Source organism: Capricornis sumatraensis, chromosome 3 (assembly GCF_032405125.1).
Source record: "Capricornis sumatraensis isolate serow.1 chromosome 3, serow.2, whole genome shotgun sequence".
Classification (NCBI taxonomy): Eukaryota; Metazoa; Chordata; class Mammalia; order Artiodactyla; family Bovidae; genus Capricornis; species Capricornis sumatraensis.
In genome coordinates, this window is record NC_091071.1 from 130,524,540 (window position 1) to 130,537,302 (window position 12,763).

Below are 12,763 nucleotides of genomic sequence, written 5' to 3' on the forward strand. Positions count from 1 at the left end.
GGGACCAGATGCAACCGTGGAGCTACTACCTTATGCCAGAGAATGGATTTTTAATGCCTTGCACAGAATTTGGGAAAGGGTGTCCTTTCAAAGGGAACTTTTAGATCCAGACATCTTCCCAGATCTATGTTACAGATAAGGCAACTGAAGCCCAGAAATTAGACTGATAATTAGACACTAGTGACCTTTTCTTTTTCACAAATTGCTTCTAGTACTGAATTTTAGAGAGTTCAGTTTGAAACCCTTTTGTTTTTATAGTCATGTTTTATTGTGTCAGTTTTATTGGCAGTTTTATGGTCATCCTACTTGGAATTTGTATATTATTTGTGCTTTTTACTGTTTCAAAAATTTCTTTATTTATAAATGATCTTTTCTAAGATGCTTTTAATTCTCATTCTGTGGAAACATTATTTCTGATTCTTGTAAATGATCAACTTATATTTTTGTATTTAGAAGTGAATTTTTTGTGCTCACATAAGAATCATCCATTTTTACTGATTCAAAAGTTATTAATTTTGAAAGGATAGAGAATCATAGATTTTAACTCAGTGTTTTAACACATCTATTTGCTATGTTATGAGTAAGTCACATATAGAAAGTTCCTTTGCTTTTTTCCACATAGTCATAGATCAAAGTGTTAAATAAAATATAATAGAAAATGTTAGGATTTTTAAAAAAAGGACTACTTAAGCAGCATTCTGCCTGTACTTTGTATATCACACTGATTTCCTTTGTGAAATGGGTCTACTCTAAATTGATATATTTAGAATTAGAGTAGATAGAGTATCTTTCTACTTTTTTAAAAATTTGTTAGGTTGGATTATAGGCACATAGTTGTTTTTCAATAAATGTTTTACTGAATTAGATGATAATGTTCATTAAGCTGGATTTTTGGCTCCTCTTTTAGGTGTTTTAAGTATGAGGCAAACTAATTCTCAATTAACTTTTTACATCTTTTCTATGTATTACTATATGTGTTTTTTAATATTTAAAAAAACAGAATACAAACTATATTTTTTTAAAAATGAAAAAATTTGCAAAGCATATTAATAAGACATTTTTCACTACAAATAGGAAGAATTTTAAAACTACTTTCTAATAATATGTAAATAATATCTAGGAAGAGACATCCTAAAACAATTTCCAGAAAGTTGTTTTTATTTCTTGACTTTTAAAATAAATTTAGTTCATTTTCATTCAGAATAGGCAACTATTGAAAAAGAAAAGATATGAAATGCTTAAGAAATACTTAAATGGTATACCATACCCATCACATACTCTCAGAACTAGGACATTACTAATATAGTTAAATCCTTCTGTATCACATTCTTCTGTCTTCTACCCACCCCTAGTCAGTAATGGTGATTATCATTCCTTTTTTTTTCTTTAAACTTTTTACTGTTACGTGCATTATATTTATAAATATCTTTTGCAATTAAACTTTTAATAACGTAGTATCAAACACTGTATTCTTCAGTTTGCTCCAATTTTTAGAGACTTACGTTGACTGATGCAGGGTTATCGATTTTTGGTTTAATACTACCTTTTCCCAGACATTTATTGAGTATCTACAATGTGTCAGGCATTAAGTGCCTACAGAAGATATATAGGTAAACTGCTGAAAAAGCTGTCAGATGGAAAGAGTCTGAACACTTTGGTGAATGTCTGTGAACTGGGCTATCTATAGAGCAGTTCAGAACCAGTATAAGGTGATCCATAAAAATATTCCCCTTAAAAGAAGATTGTTTGAACTTTCCTGGTAGTCAAGTGATTAAGACTCTGGCTGCCGGGCTTCCCTGGTGGCTCAGTGGTGAAGAGTCCACTTGCTAATAATGGAAGATCCCCCATGCTTAAGAGCAACTAAACCCACGTGCCACAACTATGGAACCTGTGTGCTAGAGGCCCAGGATCTGCAATTCCTGAGCCCACCTGTGGCAACTACTGAAACCTGTGCTCCCTAGAGCCCATGCACTGCAACAAGAGAAGCCACAGTAGTGAGAAGCCTGCACACTGTAGCTAGAGAGGAGCCCCCGCTCTCTGCAACTAGAAAAAGCCCGAGTGCAGCAACAAAGACCCAGCACAACCAAAAAATAAATAAATAAAATTTTGAAAAGTAGGTTGTTCTTTTTAAATGATTTGTTTTTGATGGTGCTCACATTTTGATTTAGAAATTTAAAACATCATTTGCAATTAGAATTGTAATTTATTATAATATCTGTCTTAAATAATACTTAATGGAGTAGTAACTGCTGCTTATTCTAGCTATTCTCTTTGGGTAGAAATTGATGTTTTTTACTGCCTGGATATTTTTTTTCATTAGAACTTTTGGAAAAATATTTAACCACCACAAACAAAATTGTGCTGGACTTATCAATTAATAACACATGAAAGGTTTATGAGAGCCATATTTGAGGGATCTATGGTTGAGAAAACTGTAACTTAGAGTTCAGTTAAATAAAATCTTGGTGTTCATTTAAAACATTGAATAAAATTTCTTTAACTTATTTACTAATAATCACATTGTTTAAAATATGAGAACTTTTCTTCTCCCCTGATATAACTTTGGATCTTTGTTAAGAATTGAAGTCAGTCATAATAGTATTGCATCTTCTTTGTAACTTTGTATATGCTTTAACCATGGCATTTTTTCTTATAGGATTTCTATAATTGGCCTGATGAATCCTTTGATGAAATGGACAGTACACTTGCTGTTCAGCAGGTAATAATAATAGTTTCTTTTACAACTCCAATAACCCTTGGCATAGTTAAGTATTCCTATATCTTTTAGCACAAACCAGAATCCATGGAATTATTGGGGTGACTGCTTAAAACTTTCATCAAACCTCATTTTGTTTTAAGATGGCACATTAAACTATCATAAAACTTAAATACATTTTATTATCTATTAATATATTCTCCAGGCAAGAATTCTGGAGTGGGTTGCTATTTCCTTCTCCAATGTGTGAAAGTGAAGTCGCTCAGTTGTGCCCGACTCTTAGTGACCCCATGGACTGCAGCCTACCAGGCTCCTCTGTCCATGAGATTTTCCCGGCAAGAGTACTGGAGTGGGGTGCCATTGCCTTCTCCCAAATAGCTCACTAAGACTCTGATTAGGAGGTAATAGCTCACTAAGACTCTGATTAGGAGGTAATAGCATGTTTGGGTTGAAAAACCCTTCAGGAGATTTTTAAGCATTTTTACTGAGAACCATATTGTATACTATGTTAGGTTTAAAAAAAAAATTTTTTTTTTATTCCCAAATGAATAAAATCTGGAAACTGGGAGAAAAAAGTTTCCATAGCTAATTCTTAAAAATCACAGCTAATTCTTAAAGGGTTAATAAAAGGATGATTGAAATTGGCTGTGCTAGTATATTAGTCAAAGCTGTTTGATTTTGATAGCTAGGTAGTTAAAGTAGATAGCTATTTGGATTTATTGTCTTGTTTAAAAATATTGGAAAACAAAATAAAAATACAGTTGAATTCTTTGAGTAGTAAAAATTTGACAGGGATTTCCTGGGTGATCTGGTGGTTAGAACTCTGTGCTTCTACTGCAGAGGGCATGGGTTTGATCCCTAGTCAAGGAACTAAAATTTTGAGAGCCGTGCTGTTGAAGCCCCTGCCCCCAAACATTTAATAATCTTAACAGAAACATTAAAAACCTTTAGAATGGATTCAGTATAGTATTTAGATACTTAGCACAGGAAATAGAAGAATACTGATGATTGAATGGCTTTGCTCATTGCCTTTTCAGAATGTATTGTTTTTTAAAAAAAGAATGTGTTGTTCAATGAACAGATATTTAATATGTTAGTAAAGAAGCCTTGTGGAGGATTTATAAATAAAATCTGGAGTTCTGTGTGTGGAAATTGGCAAAAATTAAGAGGAAAAATGTGCAGGTATTTTTCCGTTTAAAAGTAGAGTTTTGTTCTGATGCTATGCTGAATTTGTTTATTAGTCCTAATAATTTTTTTGTGAAATCTTTTGGGTTTCTACAAATGAGATTATTTCATTTGCAAATAGCTTGTTCCTTTCTAATCTAGATGCCTTTTATTTCTTTTTCTTGCCTAATTACTCTAGCTATAATTTCAAATACTATTTTGAATAGAAGTGGCAACAGCAGGCATCCTTATATTATTTCTGATCTTACTGGAAATCTTTCAGTCACTTCCACATTAAGTATGATGTTTGCTGTGTGTTTTTCATATTTGGCCATCATTATGTTGAGTTAGTTGCCTCTTATTTTAAGTTGGTTAGTGTTTTTATCATAAAAAGATGTTGAATTTTGTCAAATGCTTTTTCTGCACCAGTTGAGATCATTGTGTTGTTTTTTTTTCCCCCTCCATTCGGTTAACATGGTGTATTGTATTGATCAGTTTTTGTATGTTGAACCATCCTTCGGTTCAAGGAATAAATCTCATTTGATTATCATGTATAATCATTTTAATTTGCTGCTGAATTTGCTAGGATTTTTGTATCAGTGTTCACAAGGGATATTGATTTCTAGTTTTCTTAGAGTATCTTAATTTGGCTTTGGTATCAGGAATGCTGCTGTAATGGAGTTAGGAAGTATGCTTTTGTCTTCGATTTTTTTGAAAGACTTTGAGAAGGATTGATGTTAGTTCTTTTAATATTTAGTAAAATTCACCAATTAAGCCATTAGGTACAGGGCTTTTCTTTGGTTGCACAACATTGTGAATACAAGAAAGCCACAGAACTGTATACTTAAAAATGACTATCCTTTCCACAGTGAATGGTTTTTGACACTCTTGTCAAAAATAATTTAACTTTATGTGAGGGTTTATTTCTAGTTCCTCTCTTCAGTTCCATTGGTCTATAAGTCTGCTTATGTCAGTACTAGACTTTTTTTCCCCTAATATCAACACCTACTTTAACTAATTACTTAGGCTGCACCAGGTCTTAGTTGTGGCTCACAGGATCTTATTTGCATGAGCGACTTCACTTTCACCCATTGGAGAAGGAAATGGCAACCCACTCCAGTGTTCTTGCATGGAGAATCCCAGGGACGGGGGAGCCTGGTGGGCTGCCATCTCTGCGGTCGCACAGAGTCAGACACGACTGAAGTGACTTAGCAGCAGCAGCAGGGCATGAGAACTCTTAGTTGCAGCATATGGGATCTATTTCTCTGGTCAGGGATGGAACTTGGTTCCCTTGCGTTGGGAGCGCAGAGTCTCAGCCACTGGATCTCTAGGCTGTTTTGATTACTGTAGCTTTGTAGTAAGTCTTGAAATTGGGAAGTGTGTGTCCTTCAATTTATGTTTTCAAGATTCTTTGACTATTTGGTGCCCCTTGGAATTACATATAAATTTGAGAATCCGCTTTTCCGTTCTTGCAGAAAGACTTGGAATTCTGGTAGAGATTGCACAGAATCTGTAGATTGCTTTAGGTAATATTGATAACAATATTAAGTCTGCCTATGAACCAGAGACCAAATTGCCAACATCCACTGGATCATCGAAAAAGCAAGAGAGTTCCAGAAAAACATCTATTTCTGCTTTATTGACTATGTCAAAGCCTTTGACTGTGTGAATTGCAATAAACTGTGGAAAATTCTGGAAGAGATGGGAATACCAGACCACCTGACCTGCCTCTTGATAAATTTGTATGCAGGTCAGGAAGCAACAGTTAGAACTGGACATGGAACAACAGACTGGTTCCAAATAGGAAAAGGAATACGTCAAGGCTATATATTGTCACCCTGCGTATTTAAGTTCTATGCAGAGTACATCATGAGAAATGCTGGGCTGGAAGAAGCACAAGGTGGAATCAAAATTACCGGGAGAAATATCAATAACCTCAGATATGCGGATGACACCACCCTTATGGCAGAAAGTGAAGAGGAACTCAAAAGCCTCTAGATGAAAGTGAGAGAGGAGAGTGAAAAGTTGGCTTAAAGCTCAACATTCAGAAAACGAAGATGATGGCATCTGGTCCCATCACTTCATGGGAAATAGATGGGGAAACAGTGGAAAAAGCATCAGACTTTATATTTTTGGGCTCCAAAATCACTGCACGTGCTGACTGCAGCCATGAAATTAAAAGATGCTTACTCCTTAGAAGAAAAGTTATGAGCAACCTAGATAGCATATTGAAAAGCAGAGACATTACTTTGCCAACAAAGGTCTGTCTAGTCAAGGCCATGGTTTTTCCAGTGGTCATGTATGGATGGATGTGAGATTTGTACTGTGAAGAAGGCTGAGTGCCGAAGAATTGATGCTTTTGAACTGTGGTGTTGAAGAAGACTCTTGAGAGTCCCTTGGACTGCAAGGAGATCCAACCAGTCCATTCTGAAGGAGTTCAGCCCTGGGATTTCTTTGGAGGGAATGATGCTAAAGCTGAAGCTCCAGTATTTTGGCCACCTCACGTGAAGAGTTGGCTTATTGGAAGACTCTGATGCTGGAAGGGATTGGGAGCAGGAGGAGAAGGGGACAACTGAGGATGAGATGGCTGGGTGGCATCACTGACTCGATGGACGTGAGTCTTAGTGAACTCCGGGAGTTAGTGATGGACAGGGAGGCCTGGTGTGCTCCGATTCATGGGATCGCAAAGAGTCGGACACAACTGAGCAACTGAACTGAACTGATGGATGTAAGATAGCTTTCATTTAGGTCTTCTTTAATTACTTTTAACAGTGTTTTGTAATTTTCAGTATGCAAGTATTTAATCTTCTGATTTAAATTAATTTTTCCATATTTTTCAAGTACTGTTATAGATGGAGTTGCTTTCTTTTTTTCTTCGTATTTTTTATTGAAGTAAATAGTTGATTTATAGTGTTCAAGTGTACAGCAAAGTGATTCAGTTATATATAGGTGTGGATATATATAGGAGTTGCTTTCTTTTTTTTTCTTTCTTTTATTTATTTTTCCTGTGCTAGGTGGGCTTTTTCTCTGGCTGCAGAGAGTGGGGGTGACTCTGTAGTTGCCGTGCATGGGCTTCTCATTGCTGTGGCTTCTCTTGCTGTGGAGCACAGGCTTTTAAGGTGCATGGGCTTCAGTAATTGCTGCATGAGGGCTGAAGAGTTGTGGTTCAGTTATTCCACAGTATGTGGAATCTTCCCAGATCAGGGATTGAACCTGTGTCTCCTGCATTGGCAGGCAGATTCTTTACCACTGAGCCATCTGGGAAGCTCCAGAGTTGCTTTCTTAATTTTGTTTTTGAATTGTTCATTGAAGGTATATGCAACTGACATATATATATATATATATTGTTGTTATTGGTTGCTCTGGGTCTTTGTTGCTACATGCAGGCTTTCTCTGAGTTAATAATGCATGCTCGGTAACTGTGGTGCATGGGTTTAGTTGTTCCAAGACATGTGGAATCTTCCTGGACTGGGGATGGAATCCATGTCGCCTGCATTGACAGGTGGATTCCTATCCACTATACCACCAGGGAAGTCTGAAACACAACTTATTTTTTATATTGATCTTGTATTCTGCTACTTTGTTGAATTCTTTTATTAGCTTTATGAGCTTTCCTGTGGATTCTTTGGGGTTTCTGTATGTAGGATCATGTCATCTCTGCCTTTTACTTACTTATTTATTTTCTGTTTATTTGTTCTGGCTAGAATTTAAGTACAGTGTTGAATAGCAATGGTGAAAGCAGGCATTCTTGTCTCATTTCTGGATTTTTTTTTGTTTCTGCCCTTGTGGGATCGTAATTCCCTGACCAGCGGTTGAACTCTGGCCCTTGGCAGTGGAAGTGTAGTGTCCTAACCATTGGACTACCTAGGAATTCCCTCATGTTTAATTTTAGAGCAAGGGAAACCTATCAGTTTTTCACCGTTGAGTATGATGTTGCCTGCTGGTTTTTATAAAAGCCCTTCATCATATTGAGGAATTTCTCTCCTATACCTGATTTTCTGTATTTTTATTATGAAGGATGTTGGATTTTGTCAGATGCCTTGTCTGCATTAATTGAAATGTCTGTGTGTTTTTTCCCTTTTAATATTAATGTAGTATATTGTTAAATTTTTTTATTTAGTGTTGAACTACCTTACATTCCTTGCAGCTTTCTTTGATTTGTTTGTATGGTGTATTTTTTTCCATCCTTTTACTTCTAACCTACCTATATCATTATATTTGAAGTAAGTTTCTTGTAAACAGTATAGTTGGGTTATATTTCTCTGTTCTTTCTGACAATCCTTGTCTTTTAATTAGCGTATTTAGGCCTTTTAATCTCAATATAGGCTTCCCTGGTGGCTCAGAATCCACCTGCCAGTGTAAGAGACATGGATGCAATCATACCCTGGGTTGGGAAGATTCTCTGGAGAAAGAAATGGCAACCCACTCCAGTTTTCTTGCTTTGGACATCCTATGGATAGAGGAGCCTGGTAGGCTACAGTCCAAGGGGTTACAAAGAATCAGACACAACTGAGCAACTAAAACAACAACGGTGTTAATGTAGTTATTGATAGATATGTTTAGATTTAAAATTATCATTTTGTTACTTTTCCTTTGTTTGTTTCCTCTTTTTTTGTTTCCCCTCTTCTGCCTTTTTAAGGGTTATTTGAGCATATTCTATTTTATTCTAATTTTGGCTATGTTTCATATAATTTTTTGATGATTGTTCTAGAAATTACAAAGTACATGCTTACCTTTTCACAGTCTATTTAGAGTCAGTATTTTACTGCTTTGATTGAAATGCATTAACTATCATTATTTAGACTTCTTTACCCTCCTTTATACTATAGCTGTCTACATTACATCTATTAATATATACCTTGAAAACCCTATTGGAGAATGTTGCATACTTTGCTTTCATCTGCTAAATATATTTTAAAGATTAGAGGAAAATAGTCTAATATATATTTATACCCAGATATTTGTAATTGCTGTTGCTCTTGATATTCTAAGTTTCTTTCAGGTATTATTTTTTTCCTTCTATCTGAAGAACTTCCTTTAGTAATTCTTTTAGAGCCATCTGTTGGCTAGGAATTCTCCTTAGTTTTCTTTCCTCTGAGAGTATCTGTATCTTTATTCTTGAAGGGTATTTTTGCTAGATATAGAATTCTGAGTTGACTGTGCTTTTCTTTCAGCACTTTAAAAGTATTGTGCCTTTTCTTCCTGTCATCTGTGGTTTCTGGTGAGAAAGCCGCACTCATTTGAATTCTTAGTCTAAGGTCATGTCTTTTCCCCCAGCTTCTTTACCTTTTTTTTTTTTTTTTTTAAATTGAAGGATATTTGCTTTACCAAACTTTGTCGTTTTCTGTCATACTTCAAGAATCAGCCATAGGTACACCCATGTCCACTGCCTCCCGAACCTCTCTTCCATCTCCCTCTCCTTCTCACCCTTCTAGATTGTCACAGAACCCCTGTTTGAATTCCCTGAATCATACAGCAAATTCCCATTAGCTATCGATTTTACATATGGTGTTACAAATTTCCATGTTACTGTCTCCATACATCTCACCCTCTCCCTTCTCCCCTCCCCCTGTGTCCTTAGGTTTGTTTTCTGTCTGTTTCTCCATTGCTGCCCTGAAAATAAATTCGTCAGTACCATCTTTTTAGATTCCATATATATGAGTCAGTATATGATGTTTATTTCTATAATTTATTTCTCTTTCTGACTTACTTCACTCGGTACAACAGGCTCTAGGTTCATCCACCACAGTAGAACTGACTCAAATGCACTCCTTTTTTATGGCTGAGTAGTATTCCATTGTATATATGTACCACAGCTTCTTTATCCATTCATCTGTCGATGGACATATAGGTTGGTTCCATGTTCTAGCTATTGTAAATAGTGCTGCAGTGAACATTGGGGTACACGTGTCTTTTTTAGTTTTGGTTTCCTTAAGGTATATGCCTAGGAGTGGGATTACTGGTTCATATGGTGTTTTTTTTTTTTTTCTATATGAAACTTTTAGTATTTTATTCATTTTCATAGTTTTACAGTATTAGTAAAAATAATGACCCATTATAAATAAGTATAAAATGGAAGTTGATGAAAAAATAACCCCAAGTCTTCCTTGACCCCCATCCTCCCACCAAAAAACTAGCTAGTATATGGCAAATATCCTTTTCACACATTATCCTTAGGCATATATTCACTTTGTAGTGGTGGATGGTTTAGTCACTAAGTCATGTCTAGTCATGTCTGACTCTTGCGACCCCACAGACTGTAGCCTACCAGGCCCCTCTGTCCATGGGGTTTTCCAGGCAAGATTACAGGAGTGGGTTGCCATTTCCTTCTCCACATATGGTGGTTTTATTCCTAGTTTTTTAAGGAATCTCCATACCTTCTTCCATAGTGGCTGCCACACCCGTCCAGCTTTTATTGTTTGTAGACTTTTTCATGGCCATTCTGACTGGTGTGAGGTGGTACCTCATTGTAGTTTTGATTTGCATTTCTCTAATAATGAGCGATGTCGAGCATCTTCTCATGTGTTTGTTAGCCGTCTGTATGTCTTCCTCGGAGGAATGTTTGTTTAGATCTTTTTCCCACTTTTTGATTGGGTTGTTTTCCTGATACTGAGTTGTATGAATTACTTGTATATTTTGGAAATCAATTCTTTGTCAATTGTTTCCTTTGCTATTATTTTCTCCTATTCTGAGGGCTGTCTTTTCACCTTGTTTGTAGTTTTCTTTGTTGTGCAAAAGTTTTTAAGTTTAATTGGATCCCACTTGTTTTTCTTTTTATTTCCATTACTGTAAGAGGTGGGTCATAGAAGCTTTGATTTATGTCATCGAGTGTTCTGCCTGTATTTTCCTCTTTAAGAGTTTTATAGTTTCCGATCTTAACGTTTAGGTCTTTAATCCATTTTATCTTTGTGTATGGCATTAGGAAGTGTTCTAATTTCAATCTTTTGCATGTAGCTGTCCAGTTTTCCCAGCATCACTTATTAAAGAGGCTGTCTTTGCCGCATTATATATTCTTGCCTCCTTTGTCAAAAATAAGGTACCCGTTGGTGTGTGGGTTTCTCTCTGGGCTTTCTGTCTTGTTCCATTGGTCTATATTTCTGTTTTTGTGCCAGTATCATACTGTCTTGATGACTGTAACTTTGTAGTATAATCTGAAGTCAGAAAGGTTGATTCCTTCAGCTCCATTCTTCTTTATCAAGACTGCTTTGGCTATTTGGGATCTTTTGTGTTTCCATATGAGCTGTGAAATTTTTTGTTCATGTTCTATGAAAAGTACCATTGGTAATTTGATAGGGATTGCATTTAATCTGTAGATTGCACTTGGTAGTATAGTCATTTTCACAGTACTTCCTGCCCAGGAGCATGGACTATCTCTCCGTCTGTTTATGTTGTCTTTGATTTCTTTCATCAGTGTCTTATAATTTTCCATATGGGTTCTTTTGTCTCCTTAGAGATAAAAGGAGATTCTCTTTATTTCTAGATGTTTTATTCTTTTTGTTGCAAAGGTGAATGGGATTGATTCCTTAATTTCTCTTTCTGATTTTTCATTGTTAGTATATAGGAGTGCAAGTGATTTCTGCGTATTGACCTTGTATCCTGTGACTTTGCTGAATTCCGATTAGCTCTAATAATTTTCTGATAGTTTCTTTTGGGTTTTCTATGTATAGTATCTTATCATCTGCAAACAGTGAATTTTACTTCTTCTTTTCCCATCTTGATTCCTTTTATTTCTTTTTCTTCTCTAATTGCCATAGCTAGAACTTCCAAAGCTGTGTTGAATTGAGAGTGGTCACCCTTGTCTGGTTCCTAGGGAATGCTTTTAGTTTTTCATCATTGAAAATAATATTTGCTGTGGGCTTATCATATATGGCCTTTACTGTTTTGAGGTAGGTTCCTTCTATGCCCATTTTTTGAAGTATTTTTATCATAAGTGGGTGCTGAATTTTGTCAGAGGTTTTTTCTGCATCTATTGAGATGACCATATGATTTTTATCTTTCAATTTGTTAATATGGTGTATCACATTGATTGATTTGTGTATATTGAAGAATCCTTGCATCCCTGGAATAAGCCCGACTTGATCATCGTGTAAGAGCTTTTTAGTGTGTTGTTGAATTCTGTTTACTAGAATTTTGTTGAGGATTTTTGCATCTGTGTTCACCAGTGATTTTGGCCTGTAATTTTCTTTTTTTGTGTTGTCTTTGCCTGGTTTTGGTATCAGGGTGATTGAGGCCTCATAGAATAAGTTTGGAAGTGTTCCTTCCTCTGCCCCTGGCTTTTTTATTTTTAGTTTTTGTCAGTTTGACTACCTCTGGGCATGGATTTCTTTGGATTTTCTTGTTTGGTATTCACTCTGCTTTTTCTTATTGTGGCAAGAAATGCATAACATAAAATTGGTCATTTTTGTCATTTTTAAGTGTTTGGTTTTGTGGTATCAAGTACATTCACGTTGTTGTGCAACCATCTCCGTCTCTAGCACTTTTTCATCTTTCCCAAGTGAAACTCTACCCATTAAACAATAACTCTTGTATGCTTTACTGTGTAGCATAATATTTTAATTAACTATAAAACTTGTTTGTTTGTAGTATATTCAACAGAACATAAGAGCAGATTGTTCCAATATTGACAAAATTCTTGAACCACCTGAAGGCCAAGATGAAGGTGTATGGAAGTATGAACATTTAAGGTAGGTCCTCATGATATAGCAAAATAGTAATAGTACTTCTAGTAGTAAAAATAACCTTTAATATTAATTATGATTATGAATCATAAATTATTTAACTGTAGACCAAAAAGCCAGTTTCTAAAGCTTTTATGTTTCCAGTGTTATAAAGTTTTCAACATTGTTATTTATTCATTGTTTTCTGTCCTTACGGATTTGGGCC

The 12,763-nt window shown here is 35.6% G+C and overlaps 1 protein-coding gene across 3 annotated transcripts in view; it reads left to right on the forward strand.

Moving 5' to 3' along the window:
• Positions 1–12,763, forward strand: part of LOC138075424 (MOB-like protein phocein) — a 45,692-nt gene that overhangs the window by 15,326 nt on the left and 17,603 nt on the right. For 2 of the 3 annotated variants that reach the window (XM_068967184.1, XM_068967185.1), the window contains 2 exons: positions 2,657–2,719; positions 12,464–12,564. In XM_068967184.1, the coding sequence (XP_068823285.1) occupies positions 2,657–2,719; positions 12,464–12,564 (164 nt within the window). The remainder of the gene's footprint in view (positions 1–2,656; positions 2,720–12,463; positions 12,565–12,763) is intronic. The other variant, XM_068967186.1, reaches the window with a different exon arrangement.